Source organism: Serinus canaria, chromosome 4A, assembly GCF_022539315.1.
Source record: "Serinus canaria isolate serCan28SL12 chromosome 4A, serCan2020, whole genome shotgun sequence".
NCBI classification, from domain to species: Eukaryota; Metazoa; Chordata; class Aves; order Passeriformes; family Fringillidae; genus Serinus; species Serinus canaria.
In genome coordinates this window covers 6,440,433-6,463,656 of record NC_066318.1, presented here as the reverse complement: position 1 = coordinate 6,463,656, position 23,224 = coordinate 6,440,433, and the positions used below count along the sequence as shown (strand labels likewise).

The 23,224-nt window shown below is 43.4% G+C and overlaps 1 protein-coding gene across 1 annotated transcript in view; it reads right to left on the bottom strand.

Moving 5' to 3' along the window:
* Positions 1-9,455, bottom strand: part of MAP7D3 (MAP7 domain containing 3) — a 42,386-nt gene extending 32,931 nt beyond the window's left edge. The window contains exon 1 of the mRNA XM_030228703.2: positions 9,338-9,455. Coding sequence (XP_030084563.2) covers positions 9,338-9,416 — 79 coding nt within the window. The 5' untranslated portion in view covers positions 9,417-9,455. The remainder of the gene's footprint in view (positions 1-9,337) is intronic.
* Positions 9,456-23,224: the final 13,769 nt, after the last annotated feature.

The window sequence follows — 23,224 nt, the reverse complement described above, 5'->3', positions numbered from 1 at the left end:
GGTGACATTCTAGTCAAATCCAACCCTCCCAATTTCACTTCCAGCTCACGATCCCCTGACAGTGCAGGTGCTGAGGTGCCTCCCTCACACTGAGCATGACAGTCCTTCCCTTCCCTGATCAGGTTTCCAATATGCCCTGAAGAGACTGGCACTAAAAATAAACCTTGATTTCTATTTCAGCCCCTGCACACGGCTAATACCCTTGGCCCCTGCCAAGACTGGCAAAGAACCCACTGCTGTTCTTAGCAAACCTCATTAGGGACTGAAGCAGCTCCATCCCTTCACCCAGCGAGCTCCAGGCTTTCCACCCCATCCCCTGCCCCATGACCATGCCCTGGCTGGACACTGCCCCTCGCTCTTCCCTTCCCTTGTGGAACTACAGAGAGCAGAATGTGCTGACTTTCACAGCAATCCTTCTGCTTCTTATGATTTAATGACTTGTTATGCAAAGCAAATGAAAAAATCCCAGACTAAGCTTCTGAAATGGGGGTGTTATGAGGGCTCCTGAATGTTAAGCATTGCTGTGATTCTAAGTGTGTCCACAGAAGTTTAAAGCAGGTAACAAGAAGCAACCCATGAATCAAAAGTGAACCTCACAGCAAAATATCTCTGATTTTATAGCAATCTGTGCCAAATCTGCAAGTCTCTGTTCTTGTCTTGTTCCACTACAGGGATGTACTGTTTGCCAGTAAGCGTTCAGATCCTTTAAAAGTTTTGTACATACTTTCAGGAAAGATGAGCAAAGTCAGCATTCAAGTTTGAGATTTCCATGCACTGCCTTTTAAGCTTATTTCCAATCATTAATTAGCATAGGTTAAGACAAACAGATGCAAGATCATATGTTTCAGGCTTTAAGAAAAATTAGGTATTGGTTTTTAGACCACTACTCCTTGTTCAGATGACACCAGAGGAAGGATGCACCTTCACACAAACAAGTGGACAACACAGAAAGTTTTTAATGATGAAGAGAAAGCCCTCTCTGTGTGCATTCCTCTTTTCCCCTTTACTGTCTTTCCCCGTTGATCCCATCTTTGGGCTGCAAGGACTGACAGGCTCCACAAACAAACATGTGAGCTTCCCTGTAGGCACCTTCTGACGGACCAGCTGGGAGGCAGATGGTTCTCCTGTTTTGTCTGGGCAGCCACCAGATGGGAAGCACAGAGATCTCCAGAAAGCAGTGCACACTCTCAGCTTCAGCAGGCTGGAAGAGCTTCCTGTTGTCTTATCCCTATCCCAGACTCCATTTGCAAACTTTGTCCTATATTTATTCCCTACATGGGATACCTATTTTACTATCTTTATGTGCTTTCCTCCCTTTAAGACCACTTCAGCTAATTCTGTACAACATTCTGGTTTTACTCCCAAAGTTCAAGGTAGTTCAGGGTGATTTCTTCAGTTCATCACAAGTCTTGAACCCATTGACACAAGCATTCCTTTGCAGTATATGAATTAGCAGCTCCACGAGTAAGTATTTCAGACATACTTGCAAGAACTTAAGCAAGTATTTTATTTTTACTTATCTTTAAACATCCACATCCAGATTAAGACCAAGAAATATTTTTTTTTAATCACAGAATTTTAAAAAATTACTTATTTCTTATAAGGAAGCCTGCAAAGATACAGCTGAAGCAATCTCAAAGACATATTATGATACTCATACTATGTACTCTGCCTAGGGCATGACCAGAAAGGCACCAGGAAGGTTGCTAGTTAATTTTTGCATTGATCTCTGCACATTTTGCCCTAGGGGAAGTACATAATCTAAAGCAAACTTGACTGTAATATAAGCACAGACCAAGGCATTGAAATTTGTCCTTAACAGAATTAGCAGCCATCTCCAGAAACTTTCTACAGTCAGAGATGTTACACCATTGCTCAACAGCCACACCATCCTCACTACCTTCAGCTGTCTGAACACTACTGAAAACACATCTGTGGAGTCTCACTGATACCCACTGCCACTCATTCTCTTATTTTAACCTCACTTACACTACTCAAACATGAATTATGCTTCTTGCTACTTAATGGAAAAAGCAACTGCCAGCACAATGATCAGAAAGGACAAAGACATTGTCACCAACTCTTGCAGAAGCCATCATAAGGTTAGTAAGAAGCACTGTCTGTGCTGTGCACACAGGGCTGACAAGATAAATCTATCTCCTTCTCTGGAAAGACACCTGGCTTCCACAATTTGAGGTTCTTTATTAGTGAGGTGTATTATTATTCATCTCTTGAAAGAAATTCAGTAGAATGACAGCAGAAACTCCACTCTCACAAAGACCCTTGTGAACCTTCTCAAGTTTAGCTGAAATATTTACCTGTTTTTGCATACTGGAAATTCCAGAGTATCCTAATACACAGGACTAAAATGAAAGCAGTCTACACAATGAATATGCCCTTAGCTAATTTCAAGCAGATTCATTGTGAAACTTACTAGTTATGTGACATCAATGCTTATATATAGGGGTATACAGATTTAACACTCTCAACTGAACAGAACTAGATACAGGTTTAACAGCTACAGAAGGACCCAAAAGGTAAAACAGAAGATTATCAATAACCAGTCTGCTGTACAAATAATTGTCTCTATTTAATAGCACTGCCCAGTGCCTCAGGAGCACATATGTTGTCCCTCAATGCAGGACTGGCTTCACAGATGCCAGAACAGTCCCACTTTAACCTCCTCTGCACAGCTCAGTTCCCACCGGAATTCTAGCTCAAGCACTGGCAAAAGCTACAGACAGAAATCAGCTCTCTGCTTTACTCCTCCAACTCTGGGGCTGCCTAACACTGACTCCTCTTCACACTCCTGCAAGCCACTGCAAAATGTAACTTCAAGACAAGCCCTTGCTCTCTTCTCTTATTTCACATCTGTTTTTTTCATTGTATTGTTTCTTTCTCTCACAGTGCACTATCCCTAACACTGGCAATAGCTAACTTCTCTCCACGACTTCCTTCTTTCCTGAACAGTCTGGGGCTTTTTTGCTTGCTAGAAGCATGGCCTTGAAAACGCTTTTGTGCTCCTGTTTGCAGGCTGTGCCTATTGTTTAATTCACCCAGCCCAAACAATGCCAGCCCAGACCACAGCCCAGCACTGCGAGTCACAACGGACTCCAGACAAACCCTGGGAAAACTCCATTTTGAGCTGTCTTTTGGTGCAAGGATAGCAGTTCCTTTACAGGACAGCAGTGAAAACTACTGCTTTTGCTTTCTACACTTGATAAATTTCTCATGGAACATTTAGAGCTCATTCAAACATTGTCTGTGTGTTTCAGAAGGAGAGACTAGTGCTGGCATTTACCCCCAAGAGGCCAGTCTCAAATCAAATCACTCAATACAGACAGTGCTGCAGGACACTGACAGGTCTACAGTGTGTTTAATGCAGCAAACCCTCAGCCTAAAGCAGAAAAGGGGGGTGCAAATTGTAAAAGGAAATAAACTGCAAATTTTCTTAAAGCTGTACAGCTAATTAGAAAATGAAGGCTCTGGGACACTCCAATATGTGCAATGTAAGACCCCAGCAAAATAACCATAATCAGTCTCTGCCTCAAAGAGCTTGAAGGATAAGTGAAAAGCGGCAAACGGGTGTAAAAAAGCAAGTAGGAAAAAAGAGCTAGACAGACAAATAAAAAGACCGTATTTCTTTCTAAATTCACTATCCAATGGCAGAAAGTCTTTTAAAGAAATCTGAATGTGAGTAAGGTGACATGCACTGATCTGGTTTGGAGATGAAATGTCCTTGGTTTTAATGTCCAGAACACAACATACAATAATATTGATCAACTCTGTGCTGCAAAAACGTTCCTCTAAGAAGTTCTCTTGGCAAAATTAAACAGAGGATAATTTGAAATTAATAAATTAATGAATTCTATTAAATTAAGTTCTTTAAGTATAAAGATCCCTACAGTATTTCTATATTCTTGTAGCCAAGACCTCTTTGGCTTGGGAGAGGAATTCTAACACTTGGAAGCTTTGAAACACTTGCCTAGAGAACAAGGCACTACAATATCTATTCTCCCTCCCAAGATTCAGGTCAGTGCATTTAAACAACAGAGAGTGTCTGTAAATTAAGAGTCAGTTAAGTACTCATAAAGGAGTATTTTAGAAGTTCCCTGTGAATTACGAAGGGAGAGAAAAACACTATGAGAAAAAGAGAGAGGTATTCTGAGCATGGCCAGTGGTAACTACTTTCTTCAAAGGCAACATCAGCTGGGGATCCTTCACCTAGAAAGCAGAACTTCCAAACTGACTGGAATATAAAAATAATTTAGTCAAGAACAAATGTCAAGCAACCACGTCAGCCTTCCTTAAAAGCAAAGGCTTGTGTCCCTTTATGCACAGGCATTATGCAGCAGTGGCGGCTTCTGTCTCTTTCAAACAAAAACAATTCTGAGCAACACTTTTTTCTTCCATGAACCCCACACTCCAAAAAACTTAAACCACCAGCATCTAGAAAGGTTTTGACTATTGGACAGGCATATGCAAAAACACTGAAAGCATATCATCAATTAAGATTAACCTGGTTGTAAGCTCATAATTGGAAGCTAAATGGCACTAGTTTATTTGTGGCAGACAAGAAATTTGCAGTCCCAGTTGGATTTTAAAGTACCACAAGTAATCCGATAAGTCATATTCACAGAAGTCATTAAAATTGCATGCTCAGAATTTTATTTGTCAGGGTGTCCTTTCACAAGAGGACTGCAAGCATCTCCAATTATTCCATCAAATTTAAAGACAACCAGCAGCTTTTGATACCCCTATTATTATTACTAACCTAGATTATTTTTTCCATTTATCTTACAGTAACCCATTCTAACTCTTCTTTATTCTCATATCATCTTTAAGAACTGAAAATTAATAATAGCATATCAGTATTCCCATTTTCTTTTTGAAAAACACAACTGTGTGAAAAAGGAGCAGTCCTTAATTCCAGTCACATTTTAAGACTATGCACAGTTAGGGATAGTGTAAGCCACAGCATCTCTGGGCTCTCACCACTGGAGTTATGACCCTTGCAAGTCATTATTTGCTAAATAGTTTCATCTCAATTGAAGCATGGAAGCCAAATTTATATTCTGTAATTTCAGCACATAAAGAAATATGCAGAGAATGGAACACTCGACACAAGAAACTGAAAAAAATATGCTGTATATGCACATGGTTTGGGTGGTTTTTTTGTTTGTTTGACTTTTTCCTCCTTACAGCAAGGAGGATATCTCTCCTGAATATATTTGGAGAAATCTCAAGAATTTTAAGTTTTAAATTCTAATAAAACCTTTCATAAACCACTTACAACTGGAAGTAATCTTCAGAATGCTAAGCACCTCAATACATAGCATTCATCTTTCTGAATCAGCATGAAATTATCCCTACCCTATATGATTGTATTTCCCTGAACAAAAAGAAAATTAAATTAGAGCTCATAGCCATCACAATTACATTAAAGTTCTCAGCCTGATTTGGGAATGTTCTTTCACCACTGAGATCTACATGAAATCAAATTTCTGAGCAGTTCTTTGCAGTTACTTTCTTGACACTCTGCAAAGCAGTCTTACTACTTTCATGCAGGGAAAAAAGAAGAAGCACAAAAAACCCTTAGAGCTTTCTCCAAAGTTCTGAGGAGTCTGACAAATCAAGAGATTGAAGCCAGCCCCAGTGATCATGAGCTGAATGCCCCAGAGACGGGCTGCCTTTGCTCTGCAGATGGGACCTGTACCAGTCACTCACTCAAACATCACCAAGTAAGACAACAATTGAATGCTCAAGATGCTTTTTTCATGCAGCATTCCTACATTGTGAGAAACCTGGCAAAGAAATGGTTTCCTTGTCTTGCAGCTTCCCAGGCAAGATCTAAAGCCCACCTCTACTGACAGCCACACTGCCAATCACAGAGACTTTAAAGGACCCAAATTCCTAAGTAAATTCTTCCTGTCTTGCAGCAAGCAGCTCTGACACACAGGTCAACTCATCAACTGTCTGACAGGTGCATCTGGATCCCAAATAATTTCCTCTGACCATCTTCTGTTGTGGGACCAAGACTGTACCCAAGAGTTCTCTAGTACTCCTACAGGGGTTGGTGCAAACTTGTGTTCTGATGTTTTATAACTGTTATCTAGAGACCAGACAAACCTGTGCATGTCCTTGACTACTTGCTTGAGCAATGAAGTTGCACTATTAGTTATCCATCCATCCTTCTTTTCAAGCCAATTCTGTGTACATGCACTTGATAAAGCTGTTGCTAAGAACTGTGGTCTGGGCAAAATGGACAAAGCCAGACAGTGCCACTTACACAGGGAGAAAAAACTGATTACATGGAATGAAGTTGTTGTTTTATTAGAAAGCTTCCAACCAGGTCAAGGAATTTATGCCTGCAGCTAGATTAGCTGAAAAGGGCACTTTATTTTTTCCCCCAAACCTGAGACAGGTTTCCCAAAAGATGATGCAGGTCCTGGAAAGGAAAATATGTATGAACACCATTCAAATATACTGTTTTGAATAACCTTTGCCACAGCAATTCAATACATGAGTGGAAATCCTGGCAACTGCACAGGAATACCAAGCTCTAGTAAAAAATCCAAACATTCTCTACCACTCATACTATGAAAGACAGGACTTTTCAGTATTCCAGTGAAAATGAAGACAACAAATATAGGCAACAGCAGCAAATTACAGATATTTTTCCTCTGATTACCCACACTATTCAAGGAAAACCTCACTTACTGGATAAACCACAAGTACCCGACCATTCCCCTCTTCTCACATCTTAACAAGCTCAGCAGTACTTATGGCATTAGAATAGGATCAAAAATTCCTCTTCATCCCTGAGGGATGACAACAGCAAGCATGGATAACAGAAATGGGGTAAGCAACTGCCATCTATGCACTGCTGGTTCAGTGTACAACTACAATGTTAAGCGATTTCAGAAACCTTAACTGCCTTCTAGTTGTGGTAGCAGATTCTGCTTTTTGTCATCCACATAAAGGAAATAAGATTGGACAAGTGTGTCAGGGCAGAAAATTATCACAAAGGAACTGCAGAACTGGCACTGCAGGCATGAGTTGGCCTGCAGAATCTTAATTACAGTTGATACTCTCTCAAAGAAGGAGAAACACCTTTTCCTTACCTCAACACTAGACTGAATTTAGGAGAATACTTTTCTTGCCAAACATACAAAATTGGAAATTAGTTACAAGTGGCACCATGGGATTCTGTGCGCAAGGCCTAAAAATTAACAAGCGCAAATCAGCCACAGAGCAAAGCAGTATCGAGAGGCCGGTCACAGAGAGCAGAAGTGAACAGAACAAGAACCCAGAGGTGTCCTTTAAAAAGGACCAACAAAGGTACCTGTGCAGAAGGTGACTATACAAACAGTATGTACACACACCTCTTAGCCAGGCTGCCAGAAAGAGCTGTGGTTTCTCAGCAAGATTCTTTTTATTTATTGTCTTTAAACGTGAGATTCCCAGACACAAGTTCACTGACAAACAGCTGAAGGCACACAACACGGTATTTATTTTGCATAGATGTTTGTTCTCCAGATTGATTAAGACAGCAAAGCACACAACTGCCCACAGAGCAGCAGAAACTGGCTCCAAGCATTCTTGTTAGCAGGTATTTTGGAACTGAGGAGTCCCCCACGCAGCCAAGTGAGCTCAGACAAGCAGGAAGTTCTATCCCTCCCCAAACACGCTGAAGGGGAGCGTGGGACTGAACGTCGAGGTTCCTTTGGGTGGTTTTTTTTTTTCCCTACATCTTCTCCAAACAGCTGCGATATCAGACTTGGCTGCTGCTCTCAACTTCTCCAAAGAGCAGCAAATACTGTGGCAAATTATCCTGCAAATTCCACCGTCAACCGCTGGATTGCAAGGATGATTTCTAAACATCATTTGCTCTCTCCAGGGAGTGCAACTGACTAGAAGTCGGGAGCAGAGCTGCAGCAGCCTGCGAGCTCACAGCATTGATTCATTGCACATTAGCACTGAGTTTATCTTTGAGCACATAACTGCTACAAATGCATTCTATGTACACCGAAGTTCAGATTCTGGTTCAGTGACTTCTACCCCCTCAGGGAAAAAAATTCAAGGTCTAGCCTTTCCAGGATCTAGGGAGGGGGGTTGTTTTTTCAACATGATGTGCATATTACAGCATGTGCATATCTGAAGGGAGATGGAGCTGCCTGGCCCATGGAGCATTTCCTCTGTGATTTTGGGACTAAATCTAGGTCATGACAGCTGTAACCAAATATGGGTGCCCATCCTTAGAAAAACTTAGCTGCCACCATGCAAGTGCATCCCATATGCAAAATAAAATTCAGCAGTTCCAGCAGGAAGAATAAGGTTCAAACAGACACAGCCTTTGCAGGTGAGGAGTGCTATCTTTTGGCAGATCTTTATTCTTCTGGAGCACTAAACTGTCTTAATTTTGAAACAGAAACAAAAAGTAATTAAATAGTATTTCCAACACCCAACACACTGAAGAAGAATGCCAGATGAGAGTTGTGCATTCAGGACCCTTTGCCAGCACTCCTCTTTATGTAATTACACAGATACAGTGAAAACAATCATGCAGGAGGCTCTCAAGAGTAGTTGCTACATCTAGTCCTAGTTAGTTAGCTTAGATCAAACCACAAGTCTCTTTACTTATTGGTTTTTGTGACTAGGATAAATAAATGTTTATCTTTTCTAATGCTCACCCACAAAGCTTTTGCATGGAGATATACCACGAAATGTTGCTGCAAACATATATTGTGCATGCACAATACTCGTTGCAAAGTATATTATTAAGGACCTTAAGAATAAATAGGCACATAAGCATAGCCAAAGACAAAACCAAAGCAGAGCTTCTTCAGCCCTCTTCCAACATCAGTTAAAAAAAAAAAAAAAAAAAGTGAAAAGTAAAATCGCGAATTATTCAATCTCTGATTAGAAATCAGTGCCAGGGGCTGTCTCTGCCTTCTGCACTCGGGACCGAACACATCGCTGGGGCAAACCCTCTGAAAGCAAGAGCCAGCACAGACACCGCCAAGTTGGAGAACCGGTGAAAAACGGGCGGCTCGTGTAACGCAGCCTCCCCGCACCGCCTCTGCCGAGCCCACGAGCTGCGGGAGGTCCCGAGGCAGCAATCACCGCCCGGGGCTGCGGGAAAGCACGGACCGGGCGGGGAGGGGCCGGGGCCGGGCAGACCCGGCGGCCTCCACTCGCGGTGCCCCTTCCCCGCCCCGGGACGGGGCCGGACGTCCAGCGGGGCGGCCGGGGGGGGGCGGCCGGCGCCAGCCGCGCCCTTGGGCCGCCGGACCCCCCCACACCCCCCGTGCTACCCCTCCCTGCCCGCTCTCACCCATCTGCTCCCGCAGCCCCTTCAAGGAGGAGGAGGAGGAGGAAGCGCAGGACGGGGGCACCGGACCGCCCTCCGCCATCTTCAGCGCCGGGCCGCGGGAGTGCCGGGCGGGCCGCGGGGCGCGGGGCGCAGTGCGCAGGCTCCGCCCGCTCCCGCCCCGCCGGCACCGGGAGCGCTCCCGCGTCCATCCGGGGCGGCCGTGGCGAGCGCAGGGCACTGCCTTGGGCTGCGCTTCCACAGGGACCGGGCTGCTGGAGCGGGTCCGGCCGGGGGCAGGGAACCTCCTGCAAGGACTGGGGAACCTCCTGCAAGGACTGGGGAACTGGGAGAGACCAAAACTGGGGAACTGGGAAAGACTGGGAGTCTGATGAGCAGTGGCTGAGGGAGCCGGGGGGCTCCAGGAGGCTCAGGGGGGACCTCATCACCCCTGACGGGAGCGTGCAGTGAGATGGGGCCCGTCTCATCTGCTGGGTCTGCACGGAAAGGAAACGGCCTTAAACGGCGACAGCAGAGATTCAGATTAGGAAAAAACAAAATCCACTGTTCAGGTGGTCAGGTGTTGGAATAGGCTGCACAAGGAGGCGGTGGAGTCACCGTCCCTAGAGGTGTTTGGATCTGGCGCTGAGTGATGCGGTTTAGGATCATGGAATTGTCAAGACTGGAAGAGACCTTCACGATCATCAAGTCCACTCAGAGCTGGCCCTACAACCACTAAACCACATCACCCAGTGCCAGAGCCAGAAACCTCTTAAATACGCCTTTGGTTTAGTGGTTTAGGGGTTGAATATTTTGAATATTCTATGAACATCTGCCAAAGGGGCCAGTGGAATTGGCCGCCCCACGGGAGCCATCGTGGTCCCCGATGGTGGCCGGTGCTGAGGGGAGCCTGGCACTGCTGGCCGGCTCCAGGCTGGGTGGGCACAGGACAGCTCCCCAGGGCAGTTTGTGTCCCCACAACAACTGCAAATGTCATTCCAACACTGCAAGGGACTTGACACTGGATGGTCTCCAAGGTCCCTTCCAACCTAAACTAATGTGTTATTAACCATGATGAGTTGCCTTCCATTAGAGAGCTCTCAGGGAGAGATGCTTCTCTAGTTGGTTATCAGTAAATTTGGGAATAATCTCGTTTTGCCTCTGAGTCTGCACTCTGTGAAAAGTGAAGGTAAAGCAGCATCCATAGCCATTCCAAAAGGCAGGCTCTTTGGGCCTTGTGCAGGAAACTCCCGTTGCAATCATGAACAGAAAGTTTGCCTGCCAGTGGGCCAAAAAATTAACCCATAATTGTGATGAATGCAGAAGTAGCAGTAAGATCAGGTAGTATTTCAAGAGAATGAAAAATATTTTCTTTTAAATATTCCAAGTAGAGCTCCATTTTAGCTTGAATATTCAGACCACAGATTTGCCCTGTTCTTTGTTTCTTTTTTAAATTTGGCTATATGTTTGTGCACAGAATCCTTTGTCTGTTGTTTCCTCTCAGTGTTAACAGAATGTCAGTTATTAGTAGTAGTATTTAAAACTGAAGGGCAGCTAAAGGTGAAAAACCCCCTGCACATTCAATGCCAAATTTCCTAGGTTTATATTTATAATATATGGTAATAACACCTTGCCACTTAGCAATCTCCATGTCCTTTTTCCACATGCTGAAATCAAATTTCACCATTCCACTGGGAGACATTCGGATGTTATCCTCATTTTACAGATGAGAAGACTGAGTCATTGAAATCAAAGTCTCTGGTTATGTCATGAACAAAACAGCACAGCGAAAAAGCCCAACCCAGGTTTCTTGATTCCTTGTTCAATATCCATGTATTTTTCCATCTTCCTTTAATCAGCAAGTATCAGAAAATATCACCAAAATGGTTTATATTCATTCTCAACAGCATAAAGCACAATGTACGTGTGTAAAAAAATTGTCAAACTACCTGAGAGAATGTAATTTTTGTGTTTTGCAAGCCCCAAAAGTAATTTGTGTTTTTATGGGGCTGTGCTTTCCATATCTGTAATAATAAAGTGTTCATTAATGTTTTGAGGTGCCTCTGAATTTTTATTAGGTTACAGTTATTTTCCTTAACTTTCCCATTTAACACACTATGCAATAAAAGGGGTCAGAGTCTATTTATACATTTTTGTTCCTCTGAGAAATGGCATGGGAGCAATCACACTGAAGGGGATGCTTGCAAACAGAGTGGGCAACTAAAATTCACTTTCAAATGAGATGACATTTTCTTTCCTTTCCTTTCCATTTCAACCAACACATACCTGAGTGGTCTTACTGCTTGCAAATTAACACGCCTGATATTCTGCACATGCAAAGCTTCAGAGTAGAAGGTATGAATTACAGGAAAGGAAATAAACCAAGTGTTGCACACTCAGGATGTTTGTGGTGGCGCAGTGGAGGCTGTAAAGTTAAAATAAAAAGGCCAAGCACATATAAATTCATGAGAGATAAAAGGACTCTTGAGGTAGAAGTGGAGCATTGTCCCTCCCTGCTCTCCATGTATCTACAAACTGACAAGCATATCTTTTATCTTTAGGCACACAGGAACTGAGCTGGTAAAATCTGCCCCAATGTGGAAAATGTGTTATCTTTTTCTTTGATGAGCAGTTTAGGAATGTTTGAGCTAATGTTGCAGTGATGACCTAGCTGCAAAAAGAAATGCTCAGAAAATCCCTAAGCCACTGATAGATCTGGGGATGGTGCCAGAGGAAGAAGCACCCACCTATTAATTTATTCCTTACCCTGTTTCCCAAAGTATCCATTGTTACACAGTATTAGATGTTGTGCTTGTCTGAGTCAGTCTGAAATCTGATATAATGGTTTTTATATTCTAGTTCAAGAAAACAGCCCCCAGATTTTATTTTCTGTGAGATTACAGGTCCTAATTCCTTTGGTCATTGAAGTATCTAACAGCAAAATGTTCATGTGTATTCAACTTTATTTGTGTCAGAGTCTTGCTGAGTAAGAGCTAAAACAAGAAACCAGGGAAATTAAATGTATCTTTATATTTATATCCATGTGTAGGATTTTGAAAAATTATGAACAAGTATTTCAAAATGTTCTAAGTCCAAAAGTGTAAGGCCTGTATTGTGACAGATTATAGTGGGTTTCCTGTGGTGAATGTAACTGTTGTGGTTGATGGAAAGAAAATTGATGGCATGAAAATTACTGTAGCTGCCCAATATTCTTTCCAAATGGGCTTTAACTGCACATTCTTGTTTACTGCTCGCCTGCTGGGACAAATACCTGCAAACCTTGGTGTTACTAATGCATCTGTGTGCTTAGGACCTCATTTCTCAGCTCTGGCTCGAGTTCACTTGTATTTATCTGGGTGAATAATTCCTTAGCTGTGCAGTTATTAGACAGTATTGCCTAATAGAAGAGATACAGAATTCAGCTGTTAGTTTGTCCTTGTCCCAGTGTGTTTATTAGTTACCTGGATGATAGAAGGGGAAGTATTCCTTTATCATTTGTGTGCACTGCTGATATGGTAGAGTACAAGTGTAGAATTCAGAATGATCCTGAAAGTTAGAGATACAGTCCAGGAGAAGATTTGGGTAAATAGGGATTGATGCAAGAGAAAACATTTAGACAAGAACAATTCAGTGTGGAAAGGCATGACAGAGGACAGCTTGCTAATAGCAGATAGAGCAGAAAATAATCTGGGATGTCACAAGCTGAGCATGAGTCAACAGTGGCCTGGTGTTGTGAAAAGGGACGTGCCCCAGAGCAGGGACAGAGGCTCTGGGACACACAGCCCCCCTCTGCCCATCAGCAGTACCAGGGAGCAGCAGGACCACTCTGGGGGTGCTGCCCAAGAAGATGCAAGCCAGCTGGGGAACATCTAGAGCAAGTGAGAAGAAATAATGAGAGAATGAATGAAGAAAGTTAAAGAATTAGAATTTTTTTTCCAGTCTAATGAAGAGGTAAATAATGGGTGATAATCTGCTTTCTTTGAAACAGAGATAGTAAAAGATGATTGATGTGATTTTTATCAGGGAAGATTATTTGATTTCAAGGAAAATATTATGGGGGGGGGGGGAATAATAGTGGGATGGATTGCTGGGGAAGCAGTAATGCTCCAGCATGGAGGGTCTGTGTCTGGGTGAGTGTCAGCCCAGAAAGACAGGTCTTTCCCATGACCTCTTGAGCTCTGTCTCAGCTCTGTGTTTCTGTGATTCTGGTGCTCCTACTTGTGCCTTGTGGGACTATTGGCCAGAATGAGTATTATTCACTGCAAGGGTTGCAGAACTGCCTTCTAAAATTAGAGTGTTCTAAGCAGTGACAAAAGATAAATGAGTTCAAGGGAAGACATGGTGGTCATGTGGCTGCTTGGTTGGCTGGCAGAAAGGGTTTGATGCTTCAGTGCCTGACACCAATTCTTTCTGTATAATAGTTTAGTAAGGGCAGGAGACCAATTTACACATAAAGGAATTGAGAAAGAAACATGCACATGTAGCATATGGAAACAGATCCTCTCCTTTCCTCTCTGCCATCCTGTGCCTGCCCACCAGTTCTCACTTCATAGAATTATACCTATGTGTTGTCTTAGAAAACATATCCATACAAATTTAAGTGCTTGTGGGGGTCAAAATAGGGATAAATAAGTCTGTTCTCACCATCTATCATCTTTTCAGTGTTTATGTAAGTAAACATAATAAGTTTAATAAGTAAATTAAGTATTATTATTCTCTGGCTTTCCATCAAGGATAAGCTCTCTCTGAGGTTGGCAGTTGCTGTATTTTGTATGGGTGTGTCTGGGTGGTTGAGCACATTGAAGATAGTAAAAAATAATAGTAGGTTATAAAAGTTAAGCTCTTAGGCCACTTCTTGTGACAGTGGCTGCCTAACAGTGTGTGTCAAAGCTGCATCTGTTCAGCCAAACTGAGATGCTCTGTGCTCAAGTTCTCACTGCATGTGTCATCACTGGCTATTTACTTCTGTTGCCACATGATCTGGGAAGCTGCAGGAATAATGGGTAAACACAGACTACAGTAGATTGCTCCCTACCCCAAAGAGCCCAAACCTTGTCCTGAATTTCATAAGGAGCTGTAGAGCAGCTGGATAATTTTAAAAATAATTTCCATACTGTTTCCCTCCTGCCCTGCTCTGATTTGGAGCATTACATTCCCCAGAGGAAAGTCTAAGGGAAATCAGCTCAGTCAATTTTCTTGAGGTACAAATCCCATCACACTGAGTTGTTGTACAAATTCAGTGCTGGCTGTGCAGATTCCAGCATCTCCCTTTGCCTACAGCACAGTGTGGTAATTATTACTGAATCATTTGAAATTATCCAGAATTTCAATGTGATTACCGTCAATGGCACTAGGTAATATGATTTCAACAAGCTAAACACTGATATGGTAATCCTTATCACTTCTAATGCCAAACAATTTAATCTTATCACCATGTGCTGATGAGATAATATATTTCAGTAGGGCTTTTTATGAATATTTTATTATTCCAAATGGTGTTGAGATAAATCACTGATGTGAGTTACAGTATTTTGTAAGCAGTGCTGTGCATCTGACTGAAAGGACATTTTTTGAAGACTCTTAAAAGACTTCTCAGATCTATGCAATGATCTAAAAATCTGACTGATTGATCCCTGCCTAGAAGTGAGCACTTATGGGAACTATGAAAATACAGAATAATTTTTCAGTTGTTTGAGCATTAAAATATTTCTAAGTAACTTAGCACTGCTTAGATGTTTTTCTTTGTAACAGTTTGAAGGTTGCTGCTTTTGAAAGATCAGTTGTCCAGGAAGTCTGCTTGGACAAAAAGAAGAAAAGCTAGTCATGCAAATTTTATTCTGTGCAGAGCTCCTTGGCAGAGAACAGGAGAGTCCCTGGTAACTGCCTCACTGCCTTTGGAAAAAGCAAGAATAAAGAGCAGGTTGTAGTGATGATGGGGAGGATTCTTAGTGCAAGGACAGAAACTTGGTCTGAAGTATTTGCTTCCCTAAGGTGATGTAAGATATTTGCTTGGGGTTTGAAGAGTGGCTCTTCCTGCAGTAAGAACGAGATTTGTCAGGAATAGTTCACATTTCCCAGACTCTGTGCAGACTTTTTGCTTCAGACTGCCACCTGCTCTCCCTACATTTCCTGGCAGGCCTGGATTTAACAGCCCTGTTACATTGCCTGGATTCCCTGCAGAGGTTTGGTGCAGGCAATGTGCTGCTTTGGTCAGCCATTCCCATTCTAAAGGAGAGGGAACTCGAGCCAAGGAGTACCCTGGAAATGATGCTTACACTGTCCCACTCACAAAGGAAGAGAGAACAAAGAAATGGCTTTTCAGCAGCAGCAGCAAAAATCCACCAAAATTCTACTATTGATTTTATGAATGCACGTGATATTGGGAGTTAACTTAATCCAAATTTTAACTTTCTGCAATATTTTGGTATTTACCTACCTGAAAATCCCTCCTTTATCCCAGTGCCTTTTAGCTGCTGTTCCAAGCAGCTTGTAAGGGTAGTGGACAATAACAAGTTGTGTTGTAGGATTACTTCCTGTAGTTTGCTTTCCTCTCTCCCCAGGATCAAAGATGCTCTTGGTGTGGGATGGATGCTGTTGGGACTGCACCATAAAGGCCCATTTGTGACTTTGGCACAAGGAAGTGCTGGCTGCATTCACCTTGCTGAGAAGCTGTGGTTCCATTCCTCACCTGGAAGTAACAACCAGTTACTGCAAGGTGTTAATTCTGTTGCTGAATTTGCCTCTCCCCACTTCAATTAATCCAATCTTACCAAGTTCAATATGGAGTAAAGTCTATGGGTCCTATTCAGCAGCATCAAGAAAAATGTTCAGCTCTTGGATTACTTAATCAGTTTTAGAAGATCAATTTCATTCTGAAATAATGTTCAGGTGAACAGCAATGTTTCTTTCTGTAAGAAAGTGTATTTGGAGAAGAGCTGTAGCAGTGTGTTTGCTACTGAACTCTACGGTGTTCCTTCCTGTTTTGGCCTGGAGTTTGCTGCCTTGGCAATTCCTACTGGCTCCTTGCATGGCTTGGAAAGACCCTGGTCTCTCAGGCTGCTTCACCATAGACCCTACCTTGTCCTCCCATGAAATGGGCCCTCTGCTCCTGCCCAGCTGAATGAACTGAAGTGGGATTCTGCAGGGACAGCGGGAGGCCCCTGTCATGCTCTGGGGCTGTAGCACTGTGAAGCTCCTGTATTCCAGCACAGGAAGAAGGCAAGGAGATAAATGACTCCAGTGTTTGTTTGTTTGTTTTGCCTAAAGAAGGTTCTTTGTAAGCGTATTCCACATGGGGATTCTTCTAGCCACCTAAATAGATCCCTTGTGTCTAAATTAAATTGTGTGAATTTAAGTCTCTGTATATTGTTCCTTGTGCAATGGCTTAGAAATACTTTGGAGGCATTATCTGGGAGCTTTTATGGCTTCTCTCACATATTTCCTCTGCCTCCCTGCTCCTACACATCCATGCACACACAGTGAGAGATGAAGGGTAAGATTCTGCTCAGACTTCTGCTCATTTTACACACAAAAAACTCTCTTTTTTCACTTTTTTTATTTTCTGAATTTCACCCACAAACCACTTTTGGACCCACAAGGCAACTCCTTGTAAACACTAGCCCAACAAGAGCTGTGCTGCTGAGGACCTCAGACTCCATGAGGAGAGATAGCTGGCCAGATTTGGAGCTGAGAGCCTTAAAACACAAGCACCAGCACCATCTGTGCCCAGTTTCCCTGCCTGGTGGGGTTGTTTTGTGAGGTTGTTACTACAGAATCACAGCAGTGCCATTTATTCTTGACACTGTGGGCTGCATTTTAGGGACAGCCCTAATAAATTGCCTGCATCTGCAACAAGCAGGTTTTCCATTTCGGTTACTCTTCATAAAAAGCTCTGACTGGTGGCATGAAGCAAGAAGAGAAAGACCAGCTGTTTCTCCTTGCATTTTCTGATTATGTCTTCCTCAAAAGTTAACCATCCCATGGTTCCTTTGGCTTCATGTTTTTATTTAATGTCAGTTGTAAAGTTTTCAAGAGTAAAATCTAAGAAAGCATTTTCTAGCTTTTTTATCAGAACACATTTCAAAATGTGGCTGTGAGCTGCAAAAGAATTAGGCTTTACACCAGAGAAAAAGGACATGTTCTCCAATTAAAAAAAAAAGAAAATTAATTAATCAAATTTACTATTATAAAATTATCAGTTTTTAATGGGCAGGTAATGTAACAAGAGGTCCCTGCATGGGCTGTGTAAAGGTGGTCGATGTGAGGCCCTCTGTGTCTGTGAGTCCTTTCTGTGGTATCTGGAGTTTTGGAACTCAGAGACACAAATCATGCAGATGCTGACAGTCTGGCAGCGGCACTGCCTGCAGAGCCAATTGTTACTCAGCCCCTCCAAAGCAATCAGGGATGTGCTCTGCAATTAGGACCCTGGTGTAGTTGACAGTAATGAGCACTGCCTCTGTTCCTGGAGCACTGTGAGTGTAAAATAATAGGTAAGTTCCTCATGATGAGTAAATTGATGCTGTGGACAGCAACATGAAGGATTGTAGCCCCTCCATGAAATCCATTCTGTCCAGTCTGGTGCCTTCTAGATCTACATTTATTTACATCTTTGGCAAGGACGCAGATTTCCTTCTAGAAATTTAAGGGCCAAACTAGCAAGACATTTAAATATTTCTGAAATAAATGAGGTATAGCATAGCATGTAGGAATCCTTTAGATACATTTTGTGGCAATGCTAGGTGATAATTTATAGTGTGTCCTGAAGAACCCTCCAGAGGGTAATTCCCTTCCATACCCCTGCACAGTGAACCAGGCACAGTCACCTGAAAACCCAGCTAAACAGCTTCAGTCGAACACTGAGCACATGCTTTAGGAGCTTTTCAAGGCAAACCATTCAGTCTTGGTACTCTCCAACCCACATTCAGCTAACAGGAACCTCTAGGTCTCTTGTTTTCTGGGAGTTAATGGCTTTCAGTATGACTGCTAATTAGCAGGTCACAGCATTGCTAATAGAGTTTCCACTGGTTTCTTTGCCACCACTTTGGCTTTCTCGTGTGAAGGTTTCTGTCTCAAGTCAGCAGTGGTGAGCCCTGCATGGTTTGAAATCCTGTGGTGGGTGCCTGGTATAAATGGCTGTGAGCACTGTGATGATACCCACGTGTGCATAAACTGGGCTGCAGGAGTGTTGTTGGGGTTGAATGTTTGTTCAGTGAAGAAGGAAAAAGGAGAGAAGTTTGAAGAGCCCTGGAGATTCTCCTTTGCCTAGCTATGGTGATGCAGCACCTGCTTTGGTATCCAAGATTCTCACTTCCAAGGTGTTTTACCCTGGATCAAAGCTGGTGGCTGTCACAGGAGCCCTTTGAAGCTTGTTCTGCTACAGGAAATGAAAAAGAAAGGAGCAGCCAGTGCCCTGGCAGGGCTGAGCATGAGAGGCTGGCTTTCCACCAGCAATACTGGTTCTTCTTCTTAGTATGACAACAACCTGCTCAGCCTACCAGGGCTGGAGCCTTGTCCTTTCTCAGGCAATCCCTGGGGGCAGGATTTTCAGCCAACCTGCACCCCAGTGCTCCAGGGGGGATCGAGGCTGTGTAACTTGTGTGAAAAGAAGTTGTGACAAGACCTGTCATGGCAGCACTTCAGCTGCACTAATTTGGCTGGTGAGTGGGTGGGGGAGTGGATGGAGGTGGGGGGTTTCCATCTGAAGTTTCATTTAAATACTGACATTTTCCAGTTATTACTGCACTGTGGCATCTGAGCAAACTCGAATATTTTGCCTTTCCACACCTGAAAAAATAACTATTGTAGTTCAGACCTCAGGGTAGTAAGTGTTGGCTGCTACTTATTTTTCAGTGGTAGTTCTTTATCTGCTTAAAAGTGCTGCCATGAACCTCAATTAGTCAGTGCTTATACAGTGCTTTGAAATTATAAGACACTATCTACCTTTTAAGTATTATAATGTTTCTACAACATATTCTAACAAGTACATGCTTCAGTACACAGCTGCACACTCAGTGGGAGGCCAGAAGTGCCTCCTAAGGGAAGTAATCCAGGAGTTTCTGTCTCCATAGCACAAGGAAATCTTCATCAGTTTTACATTTATTGTGTGTGTACCTTCAGAGAATGGAAAAGCAGACTACAAATAGCTGCTAAAAACCCCCAATATTTGGTGTAGTGCAGAACCTCTGCACAATCTGATCACAGTGTAGAGCAGGGCTGGAGGTGGATAGAGCAGGTATAGCAGCATTGATTTCCAGTTATTTCCTCCAATATCCAGCCCAGGAGCTCCTGATTGCTAAGTGTGTGTGCTGAGCACACTGCAGAAGATGTTCTTTTATTTTGATGCATTGGAGACAAGGATGAATCTGACTTCCTCATTTTGCTTTTCAGCCAGTGCTGCCAGTGGTGAATTAATTGCCTTGCTAAATTAATAAGTCATAACATTTTTGGGCTGGGGCCAGGGAGCTGTCAGTGTGTGCTCTGCACGTGAGCATGGCAGACAGGTTATCCTGGGGATAGAGTGACAGCTCCAAAGGCTGCAGTGAAATAAAATCTGGATGGGACACGGGGCAGCCAGCCAGGCCATCTGTGGGAAGGGGCACCCAAAAAGACTGGCTCTCTTGGGTAATCCCCAGCAGCCTCAAAAATTCAAAGCACCCAGCCTGGTTGTATTTGGCAGCTTCCATTTGGCAAATTTGAGAGTTGTGAGTGTGGCACTGAAGTTTTACAGGGATGGAAAGTGGTTAGGAATATGGATATTTAGTTTCTGTGGACAAAGCACCAGATCAGTGTGGGGTGTCACAGAACACCAGCCAGAGCTGTCACAGAACAGGGGTCTCTGGCCTGGTCCTTGCATGTGGCTTTGCAGACCTCACAGCTCAAGGGGTGCCCTGGCCATGCAGCACCAGCCCTTTGGTGTCTCTGTCTCTGAAGTCAGCAGAAGAATGACCCTGTGAGAGCAGTCTGAGGGCACAGCAGCAGCTCAGGCATGGTTGGAGGATGGGGTGGGACTGCAGGGCTGGGATAGGGGTCTGGTTAGTGACACCCCTGCCAAGCTCTTGGCTTGCTTCGGCTGTAATCCCACACTCAGTCATGCCACTGGCTCCTGTCCAGTCTTCACCCTGGCTGGGGCTCTCCATGCCTCACACCTCAGCTCCCACCACCATCCCAGGGACAACGAGGATGGATGGGGGAACCCCTCCCTGGAGGATGGGCTCACAGAGCTGCAGAGAGGCCGTGTGCAGCCACAGAGGGTCTGTACAGCAGCACACTATCTTTCAGGAGTTCAAAATAGCTTTAAAAGAACAAATATGTCTCAGAACTAAATGCTTGGTGCCACCTGCAGAAATAAAAGGAGAACTACTCATGCCTGCTTGCTGCTTTTCTGACAAACAGCTCCAGAGAGAAGTGGTACAAGCACAAAGCTGTCCTCTGCATTCAGATTTCACCCTGCTTTCATGGGACTATTTTCCTCAAAAGCCTCTGATTCAGTACAGCCCTTCAGAAATCATCCACTTGAACACACTGCAGAGTTGAACACTAGAAATGAAATAAGATGCTAGCCTGTGTGGAGTGACTGAATGTAGGATACAGCACAGAAAGATGCTATGTAACTGGAATTTGGCTCCAGTGGTCTGTGACAGAACAGATTAAATCAGGATTTATGAATTCTTCATGTGAGGAGGAGGGTGTGTCAACTGCAGACTTGGTTATAGATGGTGTTATTACTTACCACTGGGATCTTGGATATTGAATAAAAAGACCAATTACCACCTATTTCTGTAATGAGAGGTGAGGGTGGATGTTTCTCTTTGTTTTCCTAGCCAAAACAATGGGCTGCATGTCAAAGCTTGTACTTGCAAAGGCAGAGGGTAGAGGATTTGGGTGCTTTGTGTGTCAGTGAGAAAAGGAGTCATGGACTCCTGAAATAACAGGAGGAGAGACTTAGGTGTAATGCCCCTTGTTTGGAAATGGTGAATAGGGCTGCTTGGTGCTCTTCTGTGTTCAAGGAAACAAGGTTCAGGATCATTAAAATTCTAACTTTTTTTTCAGCCTCTCTTCCCAGTGGGAACAATCTAGTGAGGCCCTGATTAATACCTGCCATAAATCAGCTGAACATTCACTTTTCTGACTCCAGCAGGGTCCCCACCCCTTCAATTATCACTCCTTCTCATGTACAAACATTAAAGCAAAACTCAATTAGAAGTGAGCTAGAATTAAAAACCTGAGCACAATTAAAAAGTTGCTTGTTCCCAAATGCCCTGAGCAGAGCAGGTGGGACATTCTGAGGGGCTGCAAAGGTACATCCTGCAGCAGGGGGAAGATCAGGGGCTAGAGTTCAGCATCTCCTGCACCCCAGGTATTCCAGACACACTTCTGGCCACAGCTTGTTTCTGCCCAGAGCACTGACAGGCTGGATGGGGTCTGGCAGAGAGGCTTCCTTGGCCTTTTCTGAGGATGGGTCAGAGCCAGAACCTGCACGAGGAGGGTTCTGGCAGCATGGATGGTGATGGCATAAATGCCACTGGCTGTCAGGTGTGGCTTTTCTTCTTTCAGAAAGGATATTTTGCTGGATGTGTGTTGGGAGTCTCATATTTAAGCCTTATTCTTATTCCCACCCTGAAGTGGGACAAGGACACTTTCCTTAAAGCAATGCTACTGCAGCTGGTAAATCCTAAACTCCTCCTTTACCTAAAACCAGGACTTTTTTTTTTCCCCTGAAATGATTTTGGTTGGCACAGCACTTCTCATTCTGCTGACTTAGAGGGTTTGGGCTTTCACATCCCAGAAATTTGGTATCTCTGTGCAGTGAAAAATAAACTCATATTAGGACAGTTCTAGGTGATAGTTAATGTCAACTAGTGTAGAAGAGTGTATTGAAAACCAGTATATACAATATTTATATGTAGGTATAGATTTTGGATTGGATATTAGGGAAATTTTTTTTGCTGCAGGGGTTGTCAGACACCAGAATGGGCTGCTCAGGGCAGTGGTGAATCATCATCCCTGGAGTTCTTAAAAAAATGTGTGAATGTGGCACTTGGAGACATGGATATGTGCTGGACTAGGCAGTGCAGGGTTAACAGTTGGACTCAGAGGTCTTTTCCAACTTTAAAAATTCCAACCTCTATGATTCTCTGATATCCTCCAGGCATCTGGTGAGAATGAAAAGATGGCTAAAAGCTTTCATCCCCTAAGTCTGTTTTTCCTATTGAAAAGATTTTTTATGCCAATATTATTTCAGTAATGTTTCAAAAGAGAAACCTGAATCATATTAAAGCAGTTTATATCTTCATTAAGATAGGGATTTCTTTTAGGACCACTAAAATGCAACTTTCTCTTGCCTCAAGACTTAATAATTGTACAACTGAAAATGGAAATTATTCTGAGAAAGGACATCAAGGGATCTTTTGGGTGCTGGTATCGATTTTACAAATACACAGTGAAATCCTGTTGCTATTTTTAACAGCCTACTTCAGCTAAGAAAAGAAAAATATCAGAAGATGCAGCAAATGTTAAGAGGAAGTACTGCAGAGTGAACCCAGAGGATTGCTCAGAGAGGAAATGACTCAGGCAGTTGCTAAGTAAAGGCAGCTGCCTATTTACAGAGGAATTCAAAGAGTTAAAGGAGAATTTCCCAAACAAAATATCCTGAGCAGAGTGTGGATGGCATGAGGATGCACTTAGAATAAATGTGTCTGAATGAAACCATGGAATTGCCTGAGGTTTGGCATGAGGGGCAGGGGTAACACAGCCCCAGCCAAGGGCAGGAATCAGAGGGCACAGGACAAACCCTTCCAGCCTCAGCAGGCACTGGTGATGTGGGCACTGCTGTGCCGTGGTCTGGGTGATGGAATCCCTCTGGCAGCCAGGACATGAGCCCTGCCCATGGCCAGCCCGGAGCCCTTTTCCAGC